The 17453-nt window shown below is 44.7% G+C and overlaps 1 protein-coding gene across 3 annotated transcripts in view; it reads left to right on the top strand.

Moving 5' to 3' along the window:
* The first annotated feature begins 248 nt into the window (after positions 1-248).
* METTL16 (methyltransferase 16, RNA N6-adenosine) overlaps positions 249-17453 on the top strand; it is an 89459-nt gene continuing 72254 nt past the window's right edge. Inside the window, exons 1-2 of one of the 3 annotated variants that reach the window (XM_062215747.1) lie at positions 249-396; positions 8791-8918. In XM_062215747.1, coding sequence (XP_062071731.1) covers positions 8791-8918 — 128 coding nt within the window. In that variant the 5' untranslated portion in view covers positions 249-396. Of the gene's footprint in view, positions 397-559; positions 649-8790; positions 8919-17453 lie in introns of those variants that run through there. The other 2 variants (XM_062215745.1, XM_062215746.1) reach the window with 2 other exon arrangements.

Genomic DNA, 17453 nt, shown 5'->3' with positions numbered 1-17453 from the left:
CCTTCCAGTTCCAGAGATTATGATTTACTAAGTCTGGAGTGGGGCCCAGAAACCTACCTTAAAAAAAAAAAAAAAAAAAAAGTTCTTCAGCGAATTCGAAAGCAGATTCTCGCCTCACCTCACAGGACTCCGCTTGCTACCACACCCCCGCCTTCTACCGGCAGAAGCCACAAACTCCAAGTCTCGCGACAGTTGCTTTTTTCCCCTCAGGATCTGTTATAGGTCGCGCGCGATTGGCTTGTCCAATCACAAGGCTAGACGGCTTCACAAGATGGCGGCGCACTGAGAGCGTAACATCTGCGTTTCCAGGAGCTTGCCGCTGCGGCTGGTTCAAGATTCCGGGCTTGTACAGGCCCAGGCCAGACCCGTTGTCTGACAGGAACATCGGCATCGGAGGTGGGTCACTTAACATCTCACATGCAGGCTGTGATCGTGGATTGCTTAATCCACGAATCACCTGGTTTCCTCGTCGGGTTTGCGGCTCGTGAGGGGGAGACCTGCTGTGGGTGTCTGTGCGCGTGCGAGGGTGTTGGGTGACTGGGAGGAGTTGGCGAATAGAACGGAGACTAGAATTGAAGTAGGAGAGACCCCAGAGACTGAAGCGGTTTGGAGGGATCCGAAACTGAGGCGGGAAGACCAGTGCGGTGGGTAAGATTGGGCAAGGAAGGAATGGAAGAGATGGACAACTGGCAGGGACGGGATTAGTGGGAAAAGTCGGATTTATGAGGGAAGGCGAGGAGAGGAAACGGAGTTTGGGGTTATGTTGGGAGGGAGTTGTGCAGAAGGAACTCCAAGTTCTGAAAGTAGAATTTAGACTGTTTTACAGGCTTCTGTATTAAGAGGAATGGTCGTTGAAGACCGTGGGTTAAGAGTCAGAAGAACCAAAGAAACAGAAGCATGGAGATGAGAAAGATCAAAGGAAATAGAAGCGTTCTGAAGGGTTTACTACTTTAGATTTCTGGACTGACTCAGGTAACCCGGAAGAAGTCCCAGCCCTCTGGCTGTGCTTTTTTTGAGACTGAAGATGGGGACTGCCTACCCTCAATAAGGGTGGCCCTGACAATGATAAGAGCTCTGTTGTGCTTTCAACCAGCAGATATTTGAGTGCCTACCCTCCCAGGCCTTATTTTAGGTGGTGGGATAGTGCAATGAATAAGACAGGCAAAATAAAGCATACTGGCAGGGCAGTAAGTAAGCAAAATATATGGAATGTCATATGGGTAAGTTGTGTGGAAGACTGAAGCTAGGAAGAGAGACAAGGAGTGTGTTCACTTACTGCATTTTTAAAGGGGGTACTCAGGAAAGGTGTTAATGAGAAGGGGACATTTGACCAAAGACCTGAACAAGGTGAGAGGACACTGTAGTTCTTGCTCAGGGAGAGAGCAGTCTGTGCATACTGAACAGCAGGTGCAAAATATAGAAGGCCTGAGTGTGCCAGACTTGATAGAGAAACAGCAAGGGGACCACCGTGGCTGTAGCAGAATGAAGCAGGACAAGTAGTTGAGGCTAAAGCCAAGTGAGTAGTGACAGTGCTGATGCTGGCTAGAGTTGACACCCAGTTAAACTCTTGGGAACAGGGATATATTGAGCTAAGAACTGATTGCCTGTATTGGGAAGCTGATGAGCAAGAAAATGGTTTGATTCTTTCTGCATTAGTTCTGACCAGAAAGTTGAATAATGTAGGAACTGAATTTAATTTGCCTTATGTGTAATTTAGCTTGTTCACGCATGTTCAGAACATTGTATTATATGTACACTGTTGTCAGCTATGTAGTCTACAATTTTTTTAAGATTTTTTTTTTTTTTTATTTACTTGAGAGGTAGAGTTAGAGAGAGAGAGAGGAGAGAGATCTTCCATCCGCTGGTTCACATCCCAAATGGCCACAACAGCCAGAGCTGGGCCATTCCGGAGCCAGGATCCAGGAGCTTTTTCTGGGTCTCCCATGCAGGTGCAGGGGCCCAAGAACTTGGGCCATCGTCCACTGCTTTCTCAGGCCATAAGCAGAGAACTGGATTGGAAGAGGAGCAGCCAGGACACCCATATGGGATGCCGGCACTGCAGGTAGAGGCTTAGCCTACTATGCCACAGTGCCAGTCCCTAGAATTTTATTATTATTTTTTTTAAAAAAATATATTTTTAATTTGAAAGAGTTATAGAGGGGTTGGGGAGAGAGACCAGGTCTTTCATCAGCTGGTTCACTCCTCAAATGGCCACAAAGGCCAGGGCTGGGCCAGGCCGAAGCCAGGAGCCAGGAGCTTCTTTTGGGTCTTTGATGTGGGTGGCAGGAGCCCAAGTACTTGGGCTGTCTTCCACTGCTTTTCCCAGGCCATTAACAGGGAGCTGCATTGGAGGTGAACCAGCAGAACCTTGAACTAGTGCCCTCATGAGTTGCGGGTGTTACAGGTGGCTGCTTAACCCGCTTTAGAATCTTTATTGTGTTGCAGAGCCCTAATATACTACCAGTTTTTAACTTACAGTCTTGAGTTAGCTGTTAGAGTACCTTTCAATTTGTTGTTCATAAGAAAAGAAAGCAGCCAGCGCCGCAGCTCAATAGGCTAATCCTCCGCCTGTGGCGCCGGAACCCCGGGTTCTATTCCCGGTCAGGGCACCAGATTCTGTCCTGGTTGCCCCTCTTCCAGGCCAGCTCTCTGCTGTGGCCTGGGAAGACAGTGGAGGATGGCCCAAGTGCTTGGGCCCTGCACCCGCATGGGAGACCAGGAGGAAGCACCTGGCTCCCGGCTTTGGATCAGCACGATGCGCCGGCCGCAGCGGCCATTGGAGAGTGAACCAACGGCAAAAGGAAGACCTTTCTCTCTGTCTCTCTCTCTCACTGTCCACTCTGCCTGTCAAGAAAAGAAAAGAAAAGAAAGCATATTTCTTTACTTGGATTTCTTGGGGACTGAGACTTATCCTAATATTATGCTTCTGTCTTTCCTGATGCTTTGTAAATGATATTCTCATGTTAGGAAATTCTAACTGGAATATAGTGAGTTTCATTGATAATGTGAGGGGCAAAATGTGGGTAACTCAGTATGCTGAAAAACTTCCAGGTGACTACTGATCCCCCCGCCCTCCCATTCTGAACTGTTCATTTATTCAGTAGATACGTATTGTATGCCAGTTGCTGGGGGATGGTGAAGAATAAAGTGGATATAGTTGCAGCCTGGTGTGTTTGAGTGACATACAAGGGGGATTCAAAAATTTCATAGAAAATTTAGAATATCTTTCAATTGTATTTTTCCACAAACTTTTTTTTTTTTTTTGATAGGCAGAGTGGATTGTGAGAAAGAGAGACAGAGAGAAAGGTCTTCCTTTTGCCGTTGGTTCACCCTCCAATGGCCGCTGCGGCCGGCGCATCGTGTGCTGATCCGAAGCCAGGAGCCAGGTGCTTCTCCTGGTCTCCCATGCGGGTGCAGGGCCCAAGCACTTGGGCCATCCTCCACTGCCTTCCCGGGCCATAGCAGAGAGCTGGCCTGGAAGAGGGGCAACCGGGATAGAATCCAGCACCCCGACCAGAACTAGAACCCGATGTGCTGGTGCCGCAAGGCGGAGGATTAGCTTGTTAAGCCACAGCTGCGGCCTCCACAAACATTTAAAACCCCTCCTGTGTAAACTATACACATGAAAGCCAGCTGAGGACTTCTGAAGGAAAAGCATAGAGTGCTTTGAAAGCAGAGAATAGGCACCAGACTGAATGGCCACCAAGAAAACCTGCCTGAGAAAGTGATGCTTAGGGTGTGATTGGAAGGGCTAATGGGCCATGGGGGGTGGAGGTGGAAGGAGAGGGCGAAAGTGTGAGGAGAATCTTAGAGGCAGTAAGAACAGCAGATGGTGGGCAGACCACCAAGCAGCAGAACAAATGAAAAAAAGTCCAGTATGTCTGGAGCATAGTGCAAAAGGGGAAAGCAGCAATAAACAAGATTGGAGGGATAGGCAGGGCCCAGATTATGCATGCCTTGTTAATGATATTACACTTTATTAGCCTAATAGCTTTAGGAATCCCCTGAGGGATTTCTGCAAGGGAATGTTTAAATTCGCATTGAGAGAGAAAGAGAAAAAGAGAGAGAGAATGTCTCTTGGGTGAAAAATATGTTAGGGGGGCAAAAGTAGTTACTAAAAGAGTTATGAGAGGCTTCTATAGTAATCTTGAGAAAGTGACGCTAATGAGGTAAAAATGATCTGAACCAGAGAGGTAGAATTGTTCTGGTTTGCACACCACAAGAAAGATAATGATGCCATTCAGTGGGATAGGGAAGATTAGGAGAGGACCAGTATGGGATGGGTTGGAACAGTTTAATTTTGGGCACACTGTAAATGAAATACTTTTGAACCATTCAAGTGAGAAAAATGGTAGGTGGTTGGATATATGATATGGGAAGGTCTGGTGTGAAGACAACAATTCTTTTTTGAAATCGACTTGATTTCCTGTGTAGAAAGCCATCAAAAAAGGCTTCTGAGAGAGTGTTAATAGATTTATTACTAGGTAACTCATATCTCCAACCAAGCTTGTAAAGGAAAGCTACTTATTATTAGGGCTCTGCGTAATAGGGGTCATGACTTAAGGGGGAGGTTAGGGAAATAACTTGAAGAGATTCTTGAACTGTGTTCCTAAGGGTGAGTAGAAATTCACCAGCTGGGCCGGCACTGCGGCTCACTTGGCTAATCTTCCGCCTTTGGCATTGGCACCTCGGGTTCTAATCCCGGTTGGGGCGCCGGATTCTGTCCTGGTTGCTCCTCTTCCAGTCCAGCTCTCTGCTGTGGCCTGGGAAGGCAGTGGAGGATGGCCCAAGTGCTTGGGCCCTGTACCTGCATGAGAGACCAGGAGGAAGCACCTGGCTCCTGACTTTGGATCCGCACAGTGCGCTGGCCATGGCAGCCATTTTGGGGGTGAACCAACAGAAAGGAAGACCTTTCTCTCTCTTTCTCTCACTGTCTAGCTCTGCCTGTAAAAAAAAAAAAAAAAATAGAAAGAAAAAAAAAAGAAATTCACTAGCTGGAGAGGGAGAGGAAGGAATATTACAGAAAAAAGGAACAGCATATGTAAAGGTCCTGTGGTCAAGGTGGAGGGACAGAAAGCAGCGCAGGGGGATGCGACTTAATCTGCAGGTGAAACGATAGGGAAGACCAGACTCTGCAGGGCCTTACATGTACGTTGAAGTAATGACTGTAGTTTTTATCCTGAGTAAGATTTTGAGCTACTAGGATAGGAGACAGGCATACTGAGATTTGTGTCCGGACACTATCACAGCAAGGTAGAAAAGGAATAGCAAGAATGAGAGTGGCCAATGAGGAGCCTGTTGTAGCAATCTGGGTAGCTAGTACTGGGCTTCTATTGGTCTGGGTAGGGGAAAATAGATGGCTTTGAGAGGTATTGATCAGGTAATTCTCATAGGACTGGTAATTTTTTTTTTTTTTTAAGATTTATTTATTTATTTTGAAAGAGTTACAGAGAGAGGGAGATAGAGATCTTCTGGTTCATTCCCCAGATGGCCACAATGGCTGGGGCTGGGCCAGGCACCAGAAGTTTTACCTGGGGCTCCCATGGAATGGCAGGGGCTGAAGCACTTGGGTCATTTTCCACTGTTTTCACCAGTCATTAGCAGGGAGCTGGATCAGAAGTGGAGCAGCTGGGACTCCAACTGGCACACATATGGGATGCCTGCATCACATGCAACGGCCTTAACCACTGTGCCACAGCACTGGCCCCTGGTGATTTTTTGGAAAGGAGATGGAAAGAGAAAGATTAAATCAATCGCAAGTTTCTGACTTACATAATATTATTCAGATGGATGCTTGTTCTAAAAATGTGGAAATATATAATAATATAAAGAAAAAAATAAAAGTCACTTATCACCCAGAGATATACACTCAAATTTTTTTTTTTTATTGGTAATTTGGAGCGGGTGTTGTGGCATGGCAGGTTAAGCCTCTGCCTGTGATTCCAGCATTCTATATGGGCGCTGGTTTGAGTTCCGGCTGCTCCACTTCTGATCCAATTCCCTGCTGATGTGCCTGGGAAAGCAGTGTGATAGCTCAAATAGTTGGGCCCCTGTTACCCACATGGGAAACCCAGATGGAGTTCCAGCCTCCCAGCTTTGGGCTCACCCAGGCCCAGCCCAACACTGGCCATTGTGGCCATTTAGAGAGCGAACCAGCTCGTGGAAGAGTCTCTCTGTGTATGTCTCTCCCTCTTTCTGTAACTCTGCCTTTCAAATAATATAAAAAAATTATCTAATAAAGCTAGAAGAAAGATTTGAATGTTTTTGCTACAAAGAAATGATAAGAGAAAAGAGATGTTTACCCTGATATAAACATTATACAGTGGGTATATATATGGAAACACATTACTCCATAAATATGTACAGTTTTTATGTGTTGATTCAAAAAATAATTATTTTTTATTTAAAAATATTTATTTATTTGAAAGGCAGAGTTATTGGGAGGGAGAGAGGAAGAAAGAGAGAGCTTCTATCCACTGGTTCATTGCCATATGACTACAATGGCCGGAGCTGGGTTGATCCCAAGCCAGGAGCTTCATCTGGGTCTCCCACTTAGGTGCAGGGGCCCAAGCACTTGGGCCATCTGCTGCTGCTTCCCCAGGCACATTAGCAGGGAGCTAGATTGGAAGTAGAACAGCTGGGACTCTAACCGGTGCCCATATGAGATGCTGGCATTACAGGCAACAGCTTAACCTGTTATGTTACAACGCCAGCCCCCTAAATAGATATTTTAAAAAGAGGAAAAAAAAAAAAGATCAAACACCTAGAGATTTACTAAACCACTACAATGGTTTTTCTTCCTATTTTTATTTCTTGATATAAATACATTAGTGCTTTTCCTTTTTGTAATCTGGAAGAAGATAAAATTGTGTTTGTTTTCATTTGTTTCAGCTACCTAGGAATGTTAAGAAATTTGGGTCTGAGATTTGTTTTCAGACTTTAGTGACTTTATGGCACACCTCCAAATATTCAGTCCTTGTGAGGCCACTGTAAAGAACTGGCCTCTGGTGTTGTTTCACCTCTAGATTACACTGCTCCTGTCACTTTCGTGCTCTCAAAGGAATAGGTTTTGATATTCTTCTCTTGATTAAAAAAAATTCATTCTATGTTGTGTATATTTTTACTGAGGTAGAATAAACATACCATAAAATTTACCATCTTAACCATTTTTAAGTGTATCATTCAGTGCTGTTAAGTACAGTGACACTGTTGGACAGTTATCACCACTGTCCATTTCCAGAAGTTTTTCATTATCCCAAACTGAAACTCTGTACCCATGGTACCTTGACTCCCATTCCCGCTTTCCTCTAGCTCTTGGTCACTTCTGTTCTATTCTATATCTATATGAACTTGCCTATTCTTTTTTTTTTTTGACAGGCAGAGTGGATAGTGAGAGAGAGAGACAGAGAGAAAGGTCTTCTTTTTTGCCGTTGGTTCACCCTCCAATGGCCGCTGTGGCCGGCGCATCATGTGCTGATCCACAGCCAGGAGCCAGGTGCTTCTCCTGGTCTCCCATGCGGGTGCAGGGCCCAAGCACTTGGGCCATCCTCCACTGCCTTCCCGGGCCATAGCAGAGAGCTGGCCTGGAAGGGGGGCAACCGGGATAGAATCTGGTCCCCCAGCCAGGACTAGAACCCGATGTGCTGGTGCCGCAAGGCGGAGGATTAGCCTGTTAAGCCACAGCGCCGGCCGAGCTTGCCTATTCTTTTTCTTTTTCTTTTTTTTTTTTTTTTGACAGGCAGAGTGGATAGAGAGAGAGAGACAGAAAGGTCTTCCTTTTGCCGTTGGTTCACCCTCCAATGGCCGCCGCGGTAGCGCGCTGCGGCCGGCGCACCGCGCTGTTCCGATGGCAGGAGCCAGGTGCTTCTCCTGGTCTCCCATGGGGTGCAGGACCCAAGGACTTGGGCCATCCTCCACTGCACTCCCTAGCCACAGCAGAGAGCTGGCCTGGAAGAGGGGCAACCGGGACAGGATCGGTGCCCCAACCGGGACTAGAACCCGGTGTGCCGGCGCCGCAAGGCGGAGGATTAGCCTGTTGAGCCACGGCGCCGGCCGAACTTGCCTATTCTTAGTACCTGCAGTGAATGGGATTGTATAGTGTTTGTCCTTTTGTGTGTGGTTTATTTCCCTTAGCATGTTTTCAAGATTCATTTGTGTTGTAGCATGTATCAGAATTTCAATCCTTTTTATGAGTGTTTTACTACGTGAATATCGTGTTTGGTTTATCTTTCCATCTGTTGGTGGGCAGTTAGATTCTTTCCATCTTTTTGCTGTTGTAAATAAGATGAATATTTCTGCTGTGCACGATGGTGTAGGAGTACATGTTCAATCCCTCCTTTTGAGTTCTTTTGTGAATGTACCTGGGAGTGGCAGTGCTGGCTCACACAGTGATGCTATATTTAAGTTGTTAAAGAACTGCCAAGCTCTCTCACAGCAGCTGCCCCATGCGTACTCCCACCAGCGGTGCATGTGGAATCCAGTGTCTTCATATTCTCATAAACATGTTGTGTCTCTTAAAATCACTTTTGCTTTTTGTTGCTAGTGGCCATTGTAATGCATGTGATGTGGTATCTTGTGGTTTTGATTGGTGTTTTCCTGGTGACGAATGATGCTGAGCATCTTTTCATATGCTTGTTTGCTGTATACATTTAAAAAATCTCATTCCTGCATTCTTACTTAATTGGCAAAGGTGTATTGGCTGTAACTGTTGACTTGGCATCCACAGCTTTTCCCTGTTAATTTCTTAACTAAATATGCTGATTTGTTTCCTTTTGTTTTATTTTTTTAAAGATGGCTCTGAGTAAATCAATGCATGCAAGAAATAGATACAAGGACAAACCTCCTGACTTTGCATATCTGGCATCCAAATATCCTGATTTTAAGCAGCATGTTCAGATAAATCTGAATGGAAGAGTGAGGTAGGTAACAGGTGAAAACTTACTCTCTCATTCTAGTGCCATCTTAATGCATACAATGTAGTGGAAAATACTCTGTGGATTGATGGAATGCTAATGGTAGACATTTCATTGAATTTCCCATGTGACCTTGGACAAATCATTTAACCTCTGAGAGTCTCAGTTTTTTCATCTCTTAAATAAGAGGATTGGGAGCTAGCACTGTGGTAACAGCAGGTTGGGCTGCTGCTTATAGCTCCAGCATCATATTGGAGTGCCAGTTAGAGTCCTGGCTACTCTGCTTCCAATCCAGGTCCCTTCTGATGCACCTGGGAAGACAGCAGATGATGGCTCAAGTGCTTAGGTTCCTGCTACCCACATGGGAGACCAGGATGGAGTTCCTAGCGTCAGCCTGGGCTAGCCCTAGCTGTGTAGGCATTTGGGGAGTGAACCAGCAGATGAAAGAAACCTCTCTCTTTCTGTTACTCTGTCTTTCAACTCAATCAGTCAGTCTCCAAAAAGAGAGGATTGGGCCAAATACTTTTTAAGTCTCTTTCTTGCTTAAAAAAAAAAAAATAAAAAATCTTGGGGCAAGATTCCACAGATTGATTTTAGGAGCTGGTTAGATTACCATGTGAGTGGGTGTTGTAGCACAGTAGACTAAACTGCTACCTGCAGTCTCTATCATCAGGGCACTGGCTCAAGTTCTGGCTGCTCCACTTCTGAGCTAGCTTTCTGTAAATGTGCCTGGGAAAGTAGTGGAGAATGGCCTAAGTACTTGGACCCCTACCACCCATGTAGGAGACCCAGGTGGAGCTCCAGGCTCCTGACTTCAGCCTGGACCAGCCCTGGCTGTTGTGGTCATTTGGGAAGTGAAGCAGTAGAAGGAAGGTCTCTTTTTCTCTGTCACCTTGCCTTTCAAATAAATAAATAAGTCTTAAAAAAAAAAAAAAAAAAAAAGATGCTCATGTCCCATAACAGAGTACCTCAGTTTAATACCTGCTCCAGCTCCTAATTCCAGCCTCCTGCTTGTGTAAGGTGCTGGGAAATAGAGGTGATAGATCAAGTAAATGGGTTCCCACCACCAGATGGGAGACTTGGATTCAATGTCCACCTTCCAACTTTAGCCACTGTGGACATTTGCAGAATAAACCAGTAGATAGGAACTCTTACCTGTCTGTCTGCCTCTCAAATTTAAAAAAAAAAAAATTCTCTATGTCCACATTATTGCCTACCTTGCAAGGATCCCAGAGTAACTACAAAGAATTTAGGACTGTGCGCTGGTTGATCTAAAACATGTTGACTGGATTTTGATGTGAAATAGGAAAATAATAACCAGAACATCAAAACTGATTTCACATACATTAGCAATGTATTATTTAAGATGTCGCTGAATGTAGATTTAAAAGCTGGCTTTTAAAAATTAAAATAATGGTATAAGGTACTTCAGGAAATGGCAAAAAATATAATTGTTTGAGAATGACTAATGTACATATACACTATATCTATGAGAAGGAACCATCTCTGACTGCATTGCTAAAATCTGTGGGAGTTACAGAGGGAATTGGAAATTTCAAGGCTGCTTAGAGAGAGGTGTGGTGATTCCACAAGGGGGATGTGGAGAAGCAGGGTGGGAGAAGACAGAAGTTAAGGAATAATAGGATCACAGTGTCTTAGGCATTTTGCTGGCTTCATCTTCACTCTTAGCAGTGTTCCTATAGCTTAGAAACGGAGGCTCCAGGACAGGATTTGAAGTGAGGGGGATTTGATAAGATAAGCAGAGGCTTAATGCTGTGTACCACAATACCCACTCCAAGATAGGTATTTTTAGGAAGTCACAATGAGTGGCAGATGCTTGGTGTGGTAATTCATTCACCACTTGGGATGCCTGTATCCCATATTGGAGTGCCCAGGTTCAAGTTCTGACTCTGCTTCCCATTCTAGCTTCCTGTTCATATACACTAGAAGGCAGAAGGTGATGGCTCAAGTAATTGGGTCCCTGCTACCCCGTGGGAGGCCTGAATTAAATTTCAGGCTCCTGACTTCCATTTTGTCTGCTACTGGCTCTGGTGGGCATTGCAGAGTGAACCAACAGATGGGATATCTCTTTCTCTGTTTCTATGAATGTCTGTTTTTTGTCTCTCTGCTTTTCAAATAAATACATAAATGAAATTTAAAAATCACTCTCAGAGCAAATCAAAGGAATCTGTTTTTAATAGTGTATCTAAAGGGATTAATGTTATCTGGCAAGTATTAGACATTGAATAGATATTTACTGAGTGCATGAGGATAATTCCTCTATTAAACAATGTTCCGTGTGTTAGTGGCAGTCCGTTTTGGTCTGTCTTGTGTTACAGGTAATTTATAATGAATAAAATTTTTTTTCTTATGGTCTGGAGGCTAAGTCCAAAGTCAAGGCCCTAGCTTCTGTTGAAGGCGTTCTTGCCTAGGGCATTCTGCTTGTGCAGAAGGTTGAAGGGCGGCAAGCCCAGCTCCACAACCCTTTTTGTAGCGTTAATCTATGATTTTTTTTTTTTTTTTTAAATTTTTGACAGGCAGAGTGGACAGTAGAGGGAGAGACAGAGAGAAAGGTCTTCCTTTTGCCGTTGGTTCACCCTCCAATGGCCGCCGCGGTAGCGCGCTGCGGCCGGCGCACCGCGCTGTTTCGATGGCAGGAGCCAGGTGCTTCTCTTGGTCTCCCATGGGGTGCAGGGCCCAAGGACTTGGGCCATCCTCCACTGCACTCCCTGGCCACAGCAGAGAGCTGGCCTGGAAGAGGGGCAACCGGGACAGGATCGGTGCCCCAACCGGGACTAGAACCCGGTGTGCCGGCGCCGCAAGGCGGAGGATTAGCCTGTTAAGCCACGGCGCCGGCCAATCTATCATTTTTTTAAAGATGTGTTTATTTATCTGAAAGTCAGCATTACAGGGGTAGGGGGAGGGAGAAGGAGACAGATCCTCTATCCATTGGATCACTCCCCAGATGGCTGCAATGGTCAGGGCAGAGCCAGGTTGAAGCCAGGAGCCAGGAGCTTCTTCCACATCTCCCATATGGGTAGCAGGGGCCCAAGCACTTGAGCCATCTTCTGCTGCTTTTCTTAGGGCATTAGCAGGGAGCTGGATCGGAAGTAGAGCAGCCAGGACATGAACCATATCCATATGGGTGCTGGCATTGCAGGCCATGGCTTTACCCGCTACGCTGTGACTCTGGTTGCAGATTTAAACCATTATTGAAGGCAGAGTCTCATGACTAAACATCTCCCATTAGGTATCCTCACCTTCTGACACTTTTGTATGGAATTAAGATTCCAATATATGAATTTTGGGGGACAAATTCATATCATAGCACATATATCAAATAAATTAGAGGAAAATGAAAAATAATAAAGAGATGAGCAGGTAAATGAGAGTTACCCAAAATCAGATAAAGTTGAAAGCAAAAAGGCATCAAATTGAAAAAAGGGGGTTAGCTTAAGATAAGTAGTTAAAAATTTTAAAAAAATTATTTGAAATGCAGAGACTGATCTTCCATCTGCTAGTTAAATTGATTGCTATAAATGCTGCAATAACTAGAACTGAGCCAGGCCAAAGCCAGGCGCCTAGAACTCGGTCTGGCTCTCCCCTGTGAGTAGCAGGGACACAGGTGCTTAAGTCATCAGCTTGCTGCCTCCTAGGGTGCCCATTAGCAGGAACCTGGGCACTCAGTATGGGATGCAGGCATCCCAGGCAGCCTTTTTTTTTTTTTTTTTTTTTTTAGATTTGCTTTTTATTTATTTGAAAGGCAAAGTTAAGAAAAATCTTCCAACTGCTGGTTCATTCCCAAATAGACACAACACCAGCCCAGCCAAGTTGCCTCTTAACAGGTGTTCCAAATGTTTGCCCTGATAAATAATTTAATAAATGAAGACTGTTTGGAAACTGCAACATAGGAATACTTTTTTTTTTCTTTGTAAAGATTTATTTATTTATTTCAAGAGCAGAGATGTAGAGAGGAGGAAAGACAGAGGGAAGGAGAGAGAGAGAGAGAGAGAGAGAGAGAGAAAATCTTTCGTCTGATGGCTCATTCCTCAAATGGCCACAACGGCCGGGCCTGGGGTAGGCCAAAGCCAGGAACCAGGAGCTTAACCTGGGTCTTCCACTTAGGACCATCCTCCATTGCTTTCCCAGGCATAGTATCAGGGAGCTGGGTGGGAAGTCAAGCAGATGGGACTTGAACCAGTTCCCATATGGGATGCCAGCACTGCAGGCAGATGCTTAACCTTCTATAACACAGCGCTGGCCCAGAAATACCTTTTAAAAAATGTTTGATCAGGGGCTGGTATTGTGGCACAGCAGGTTAAATTGCTGCATGTGGTGCTGGTATTCCAAATCAGATTGCTGGTTCAAGTCCCAGCTGCTCCACTTCTGATCCAGTTTTCTGCTGATGTTCCTGGGAAGGCAGCAAAAGATGGCTCAAGTACATGGGTCCCTGCCACCCATGTGGGAAACTAGGATGGAGTTCCTAGCACTGAGTTTGGTCTGTTCAGACCTAGCTGTTGGTCTGTCTCCATCACTCTGCCTTTGAAATAAATGAATAAAAATCTTTTTTTACAAGGTTGATTTGATTTGAAGATATTTTACCCCTATCTAACTAAGTAGACAGAAATAAACAGAAAGTAATGACCTAGGGGACTTTCAAAGGATCTGTGAAGGCTTTGAAGGCAGATAAAAATACTTATGGGTATATTTTTCTTGAGAAGATAAGCTTCAAAGTTTGCTCTAGAATTTACAGTTTTGCTTTTTAAAGACTCATTGACCCAGAAAAGGTTAAGCATCATAATATATCAGTGGGTTTGATTTTTTTTTTTTTTACCTTTTTAACCTACAAACATAAATACACATTCTTTTCAGATAATTTGCATAGGCATATAACAATAAGGAATGACTGAGCTGGAACTCTTTTAGAGTCCTTTGTTTCCCTTATTTATTGAAAGATGTAACTAATTACCTGAAAAACATTCAAAAATCACCTAAAAAATAAATAGCAAAGTTGGTAGATAAAATGTGCATATAAACTTTAAAAATATAAAATATAGAAAATAAATATAAGAAAATGAATAATTTCAAATACTATTTGGAAAATAGAATTGCAGAGCCCATCTCCCATAGCAACTCCCATGATAGAAACTTAATAAGAAATATATAAAGATCTATGTGTAGGTAAAATGGCAGAATTACCCTCAGATGTCTAGCGGAAGGCATGAACAAGTGAGAGGACTGCCCCCCCCACCCCTCCAGTCCCAATCCCAGTGAAGTTTTCTAGAGAGAAAATGGCATGATGTTTCTAAAGTTCAAAGGAAAAAATGCTTTAGGCCAGTGTTATGAAAGATTGGTGTTTGGTAGAAAGGTGTAAGACTGTAAACTTTCAGGGCTGGCCCTGTAGGTTAAGTGCCCATATGGGCACCAGTTTGAGTTTGGTTTGAGTTTGGCTGCTCCACTTCTGATCCAGCTACCTGTTGATGGCCTGGAAATGTAGTAGATGGGCTGAGTGCTTGGGCCCCTGTACCCCATGGGAGACCCAGAAGAAGCTCCTGGTTCCTGGCTTCGGATTAGCCCAGCTCCCGCTGTTGACATTTGCAAGGTGGGGGGAGTGAAGCAGTGGATAGAAGACCTCTCACTCTGTCCCTCAAGTAAATAAATAAATCTTTAAAAAAAAAAAAAAAGGACTGTAAACTTTCCCAGGTGGGTTTTTAGATATATTAAGTTAAAGTTGTTAAAATACCTGTCTGGTATTGAGGCAAGAACAGACCACCAGCTGGCTAGCCTGGAGTGATGTTTGGAAACTCTTCCAGGTCCAGACAACAGAACCCCTTCAAATGTGCACCTTAAAGCGTGGGATGATTCTTTTCCTATCTGTATTGTACTCAATAGTAAACCTCCCAGAGAGGGCGTAAAATGGACCGAGTGAATTTTTCTTAAAAAATGTTGACTCCTTTGTGTTTATTAGAATGTGAAGATGTCATAGTATAAGAGTGACTGGAGGAATTTTCCAGTGTGATTTTGACAATGCTGGATTTTCCTTTTATGTACTTGCTTTACAACCTGACTCCTAAGTACGCTACCATCTGTTAGGGTTTGAGTAATAGTTTGGATGTCCCCAAAGGCCTGAGTACTGGGGACTTGATCTCCAAAGTGTTATGTTAATGAATTGGAATGGAGATTTGATCTGATTATGTCTTCCAGGAAGCCCAGTGGAAGGTCTTTAGGTCACTGGGAGCTTACCCCTGCATGATAGTTTACGTGAGGGCCTGTCATTTAAGCAGTGTGGCCTGCCTCTCTTTCTGCTTCCTGGCTTGTCCTGTCAGCATTCTTCCCCATACTCCAGCTTACCAGATCTGTAAATCAATGCGGCTACTTGATCTTGAAATGTGAACTTCCAAAACTGTAAGCAGAACTAAGCTTTCTTCTCTCCTAAGTAGCTCCCCTCAGATATTTTATTTAAGATAACAAAAACCCAGGGTGGATTTTTGGTACCACAATCAAAATGCCACATGGAATGCTCACATTCCCTATCAGAGAGCCTCAGTCCAAATCCTGGCACTGCTTCTGATTCCATTTTCCTGCTGATACATACCCTGGTAGGCAGCAGGTGATGGTTGATGAGTCCCTGCCACTCACATGGGAGACCTGGATTGAGTCCTGGATTCCTTGGCCCAGCCCTAGCTATTGCAGACATTTGGGAAGTGAACCAGTGGGCAGAAGATCTCTGTCTGTCTGTGTCTGTCTGCCTTTCAAAGAAGTGAAAAGTAAACAAAAACACAAAACATAAATGAAAAAGTGATAAACTATGTAAAGACTTTAGAGTAAGGATAACACCTTGGTCATTAGGACTAGGGGGTAAGGGACAGGGTGATGGACAATGACAGAATTGTACCTTTTAATTTTATTTGAAGGGCAGGGAGACAAAAATCTTCTATGTGCTTATTCACAGGGCTGGGCCAGGTCAAAGATAGGAGCCTAGAACTTGATTCAGGTCTTCCATGTGGGGGTAGCCACCGCTTGCTGCCTCTCAGGATACACATGAGCAGAAAGCTGTATCAGAAGCGAAGCAGCTGGGTCTTGAACTGGGAGTCCAATATGGGATGCAGGCATTCCAAGCAGCGTCTTGACCACTAAGCCGAATGTCTGCCCCAGATTCCTTTTTTATTTCTTCTTTCTTTCTTTTTTTTAAAGATTTATTTTATTTATTTGAAAGATAGAGTTAAAGAGAGGTCTCCCATCCACTGGTTCACTCCCCAGATGGCCGCAACGGCTGAAGCCACGCCGATCCGAAGCCAGGAGCTTCTTCTGGGTCTCCCACGTGGGTGCTTCTCTTATTTAATTGTTGTAAGAACATTTAGCATAAGACCTTCCCTCTTAACAGATTTTTGAGTGTACAATACAGTATTGTTGTTAGGCACAGTGTTGTACAGAAGATCTCTAGAACTTACTCATCTTGCAGAATGGCAGTTTATTTTATTTTATTTTAAAGATTTATTTATTTGAAAGTTGGAGTTACACGGAGAGAGAAGGAGAGGCAGAGAGAGAGAGAGAGATCTTCTATCCACTGGCTCACTCCCCAGTTGGCCACAGCGGCCAGAGCTGTGCTGATCCAAAGCCAGGAGCCAGGAGTTTCTTCTGGGTCTCCCATGTGGATGCAGGGCCCCAAGGACATGGGCCATCCTCCACTGCTTTCCCAGGCCATAGCAGAGAGCTGGATTGGAAGTGGAGCAGCTGGGACTCAAACCGGTACCTATATGGGATGCCGGCACTGCAGACGGTGCTTTACCCACTAAGCCACAGCTCTGGCCCCAGTTTATTTTATTTTTAAAAAGGATTTATTTTTTGGGGGGCTGGTACTGTGGTGCAGCAAGTTAAGCCGCCTCCTGCAATGCCAACATCCCATATGGAGCACTGATTGGAGTTCCAGCTGCTCTGTTTCCCATCCAGTTCCCTGCTATTGTATCTGGGAATGCAGCAGAACATTGCCCAAGTATTTGGACTTCTGCTACCCATGTGGGTGACCTGGATGGAGTTTATGGCTTCTGGCTTCAGCCTGACCCAGCCCTGGCCATCTTGGCCATTTGGGGAGTGAACCAGCAGAAAGATCTCTCTCTCTCTCTCTCTCTCTCTCTCTCTCTCTCTTTGTGTGTGTGTGTGGGTCTCACTGTCTTTCAAATAGATAAATTTTTTCTCTTCTTTATTTCTTTCTTTTTTTTAGTTTGAAAGCATGACAGAGTGAGAGGAAGAGTCAGAGAGGAAGGTGTTCTGTGTGCTGGTTTACTCCCCAGATGGCTGCAACAGCTAGGGGTGGACCAAGCTGAAGCCAAGTGCCTGGAACTCCATCTTAGTCTCCCACATGGATGGCAGGAACTTGAGTTCTTGAGCCATCATCCTCTGCCTATCAGGCACATTAGTAGGGAGCTGGATTGGAAGTGGAGTAGTCGGGACTTGAACTGGCCCTCTGATATGGGATACATCCCAAACAGCAGCTTGACCTGCTGCTCCACAACGTCTTCCTCATAACTGAAGTTTTCTACC

This window comes from Lepus europaeus, chromosome 18, assembly GCF_033115175.1.
Source record: "Lepus europaeus isolate LE1 chromosome 18, mLepTim1.pri, whole genome shotgun sequence".
NCBI lineage: Eukaryota > Metazoa > Chordata > Mammalia > Lagomorpha > Leporidae > Lepus > Lepus europaeus.
The sequence above is the reverse complement of the archived record's forward strand: the minus strand, read 5'-3'. Positions and strand labels throughout refer to the sequence as shown.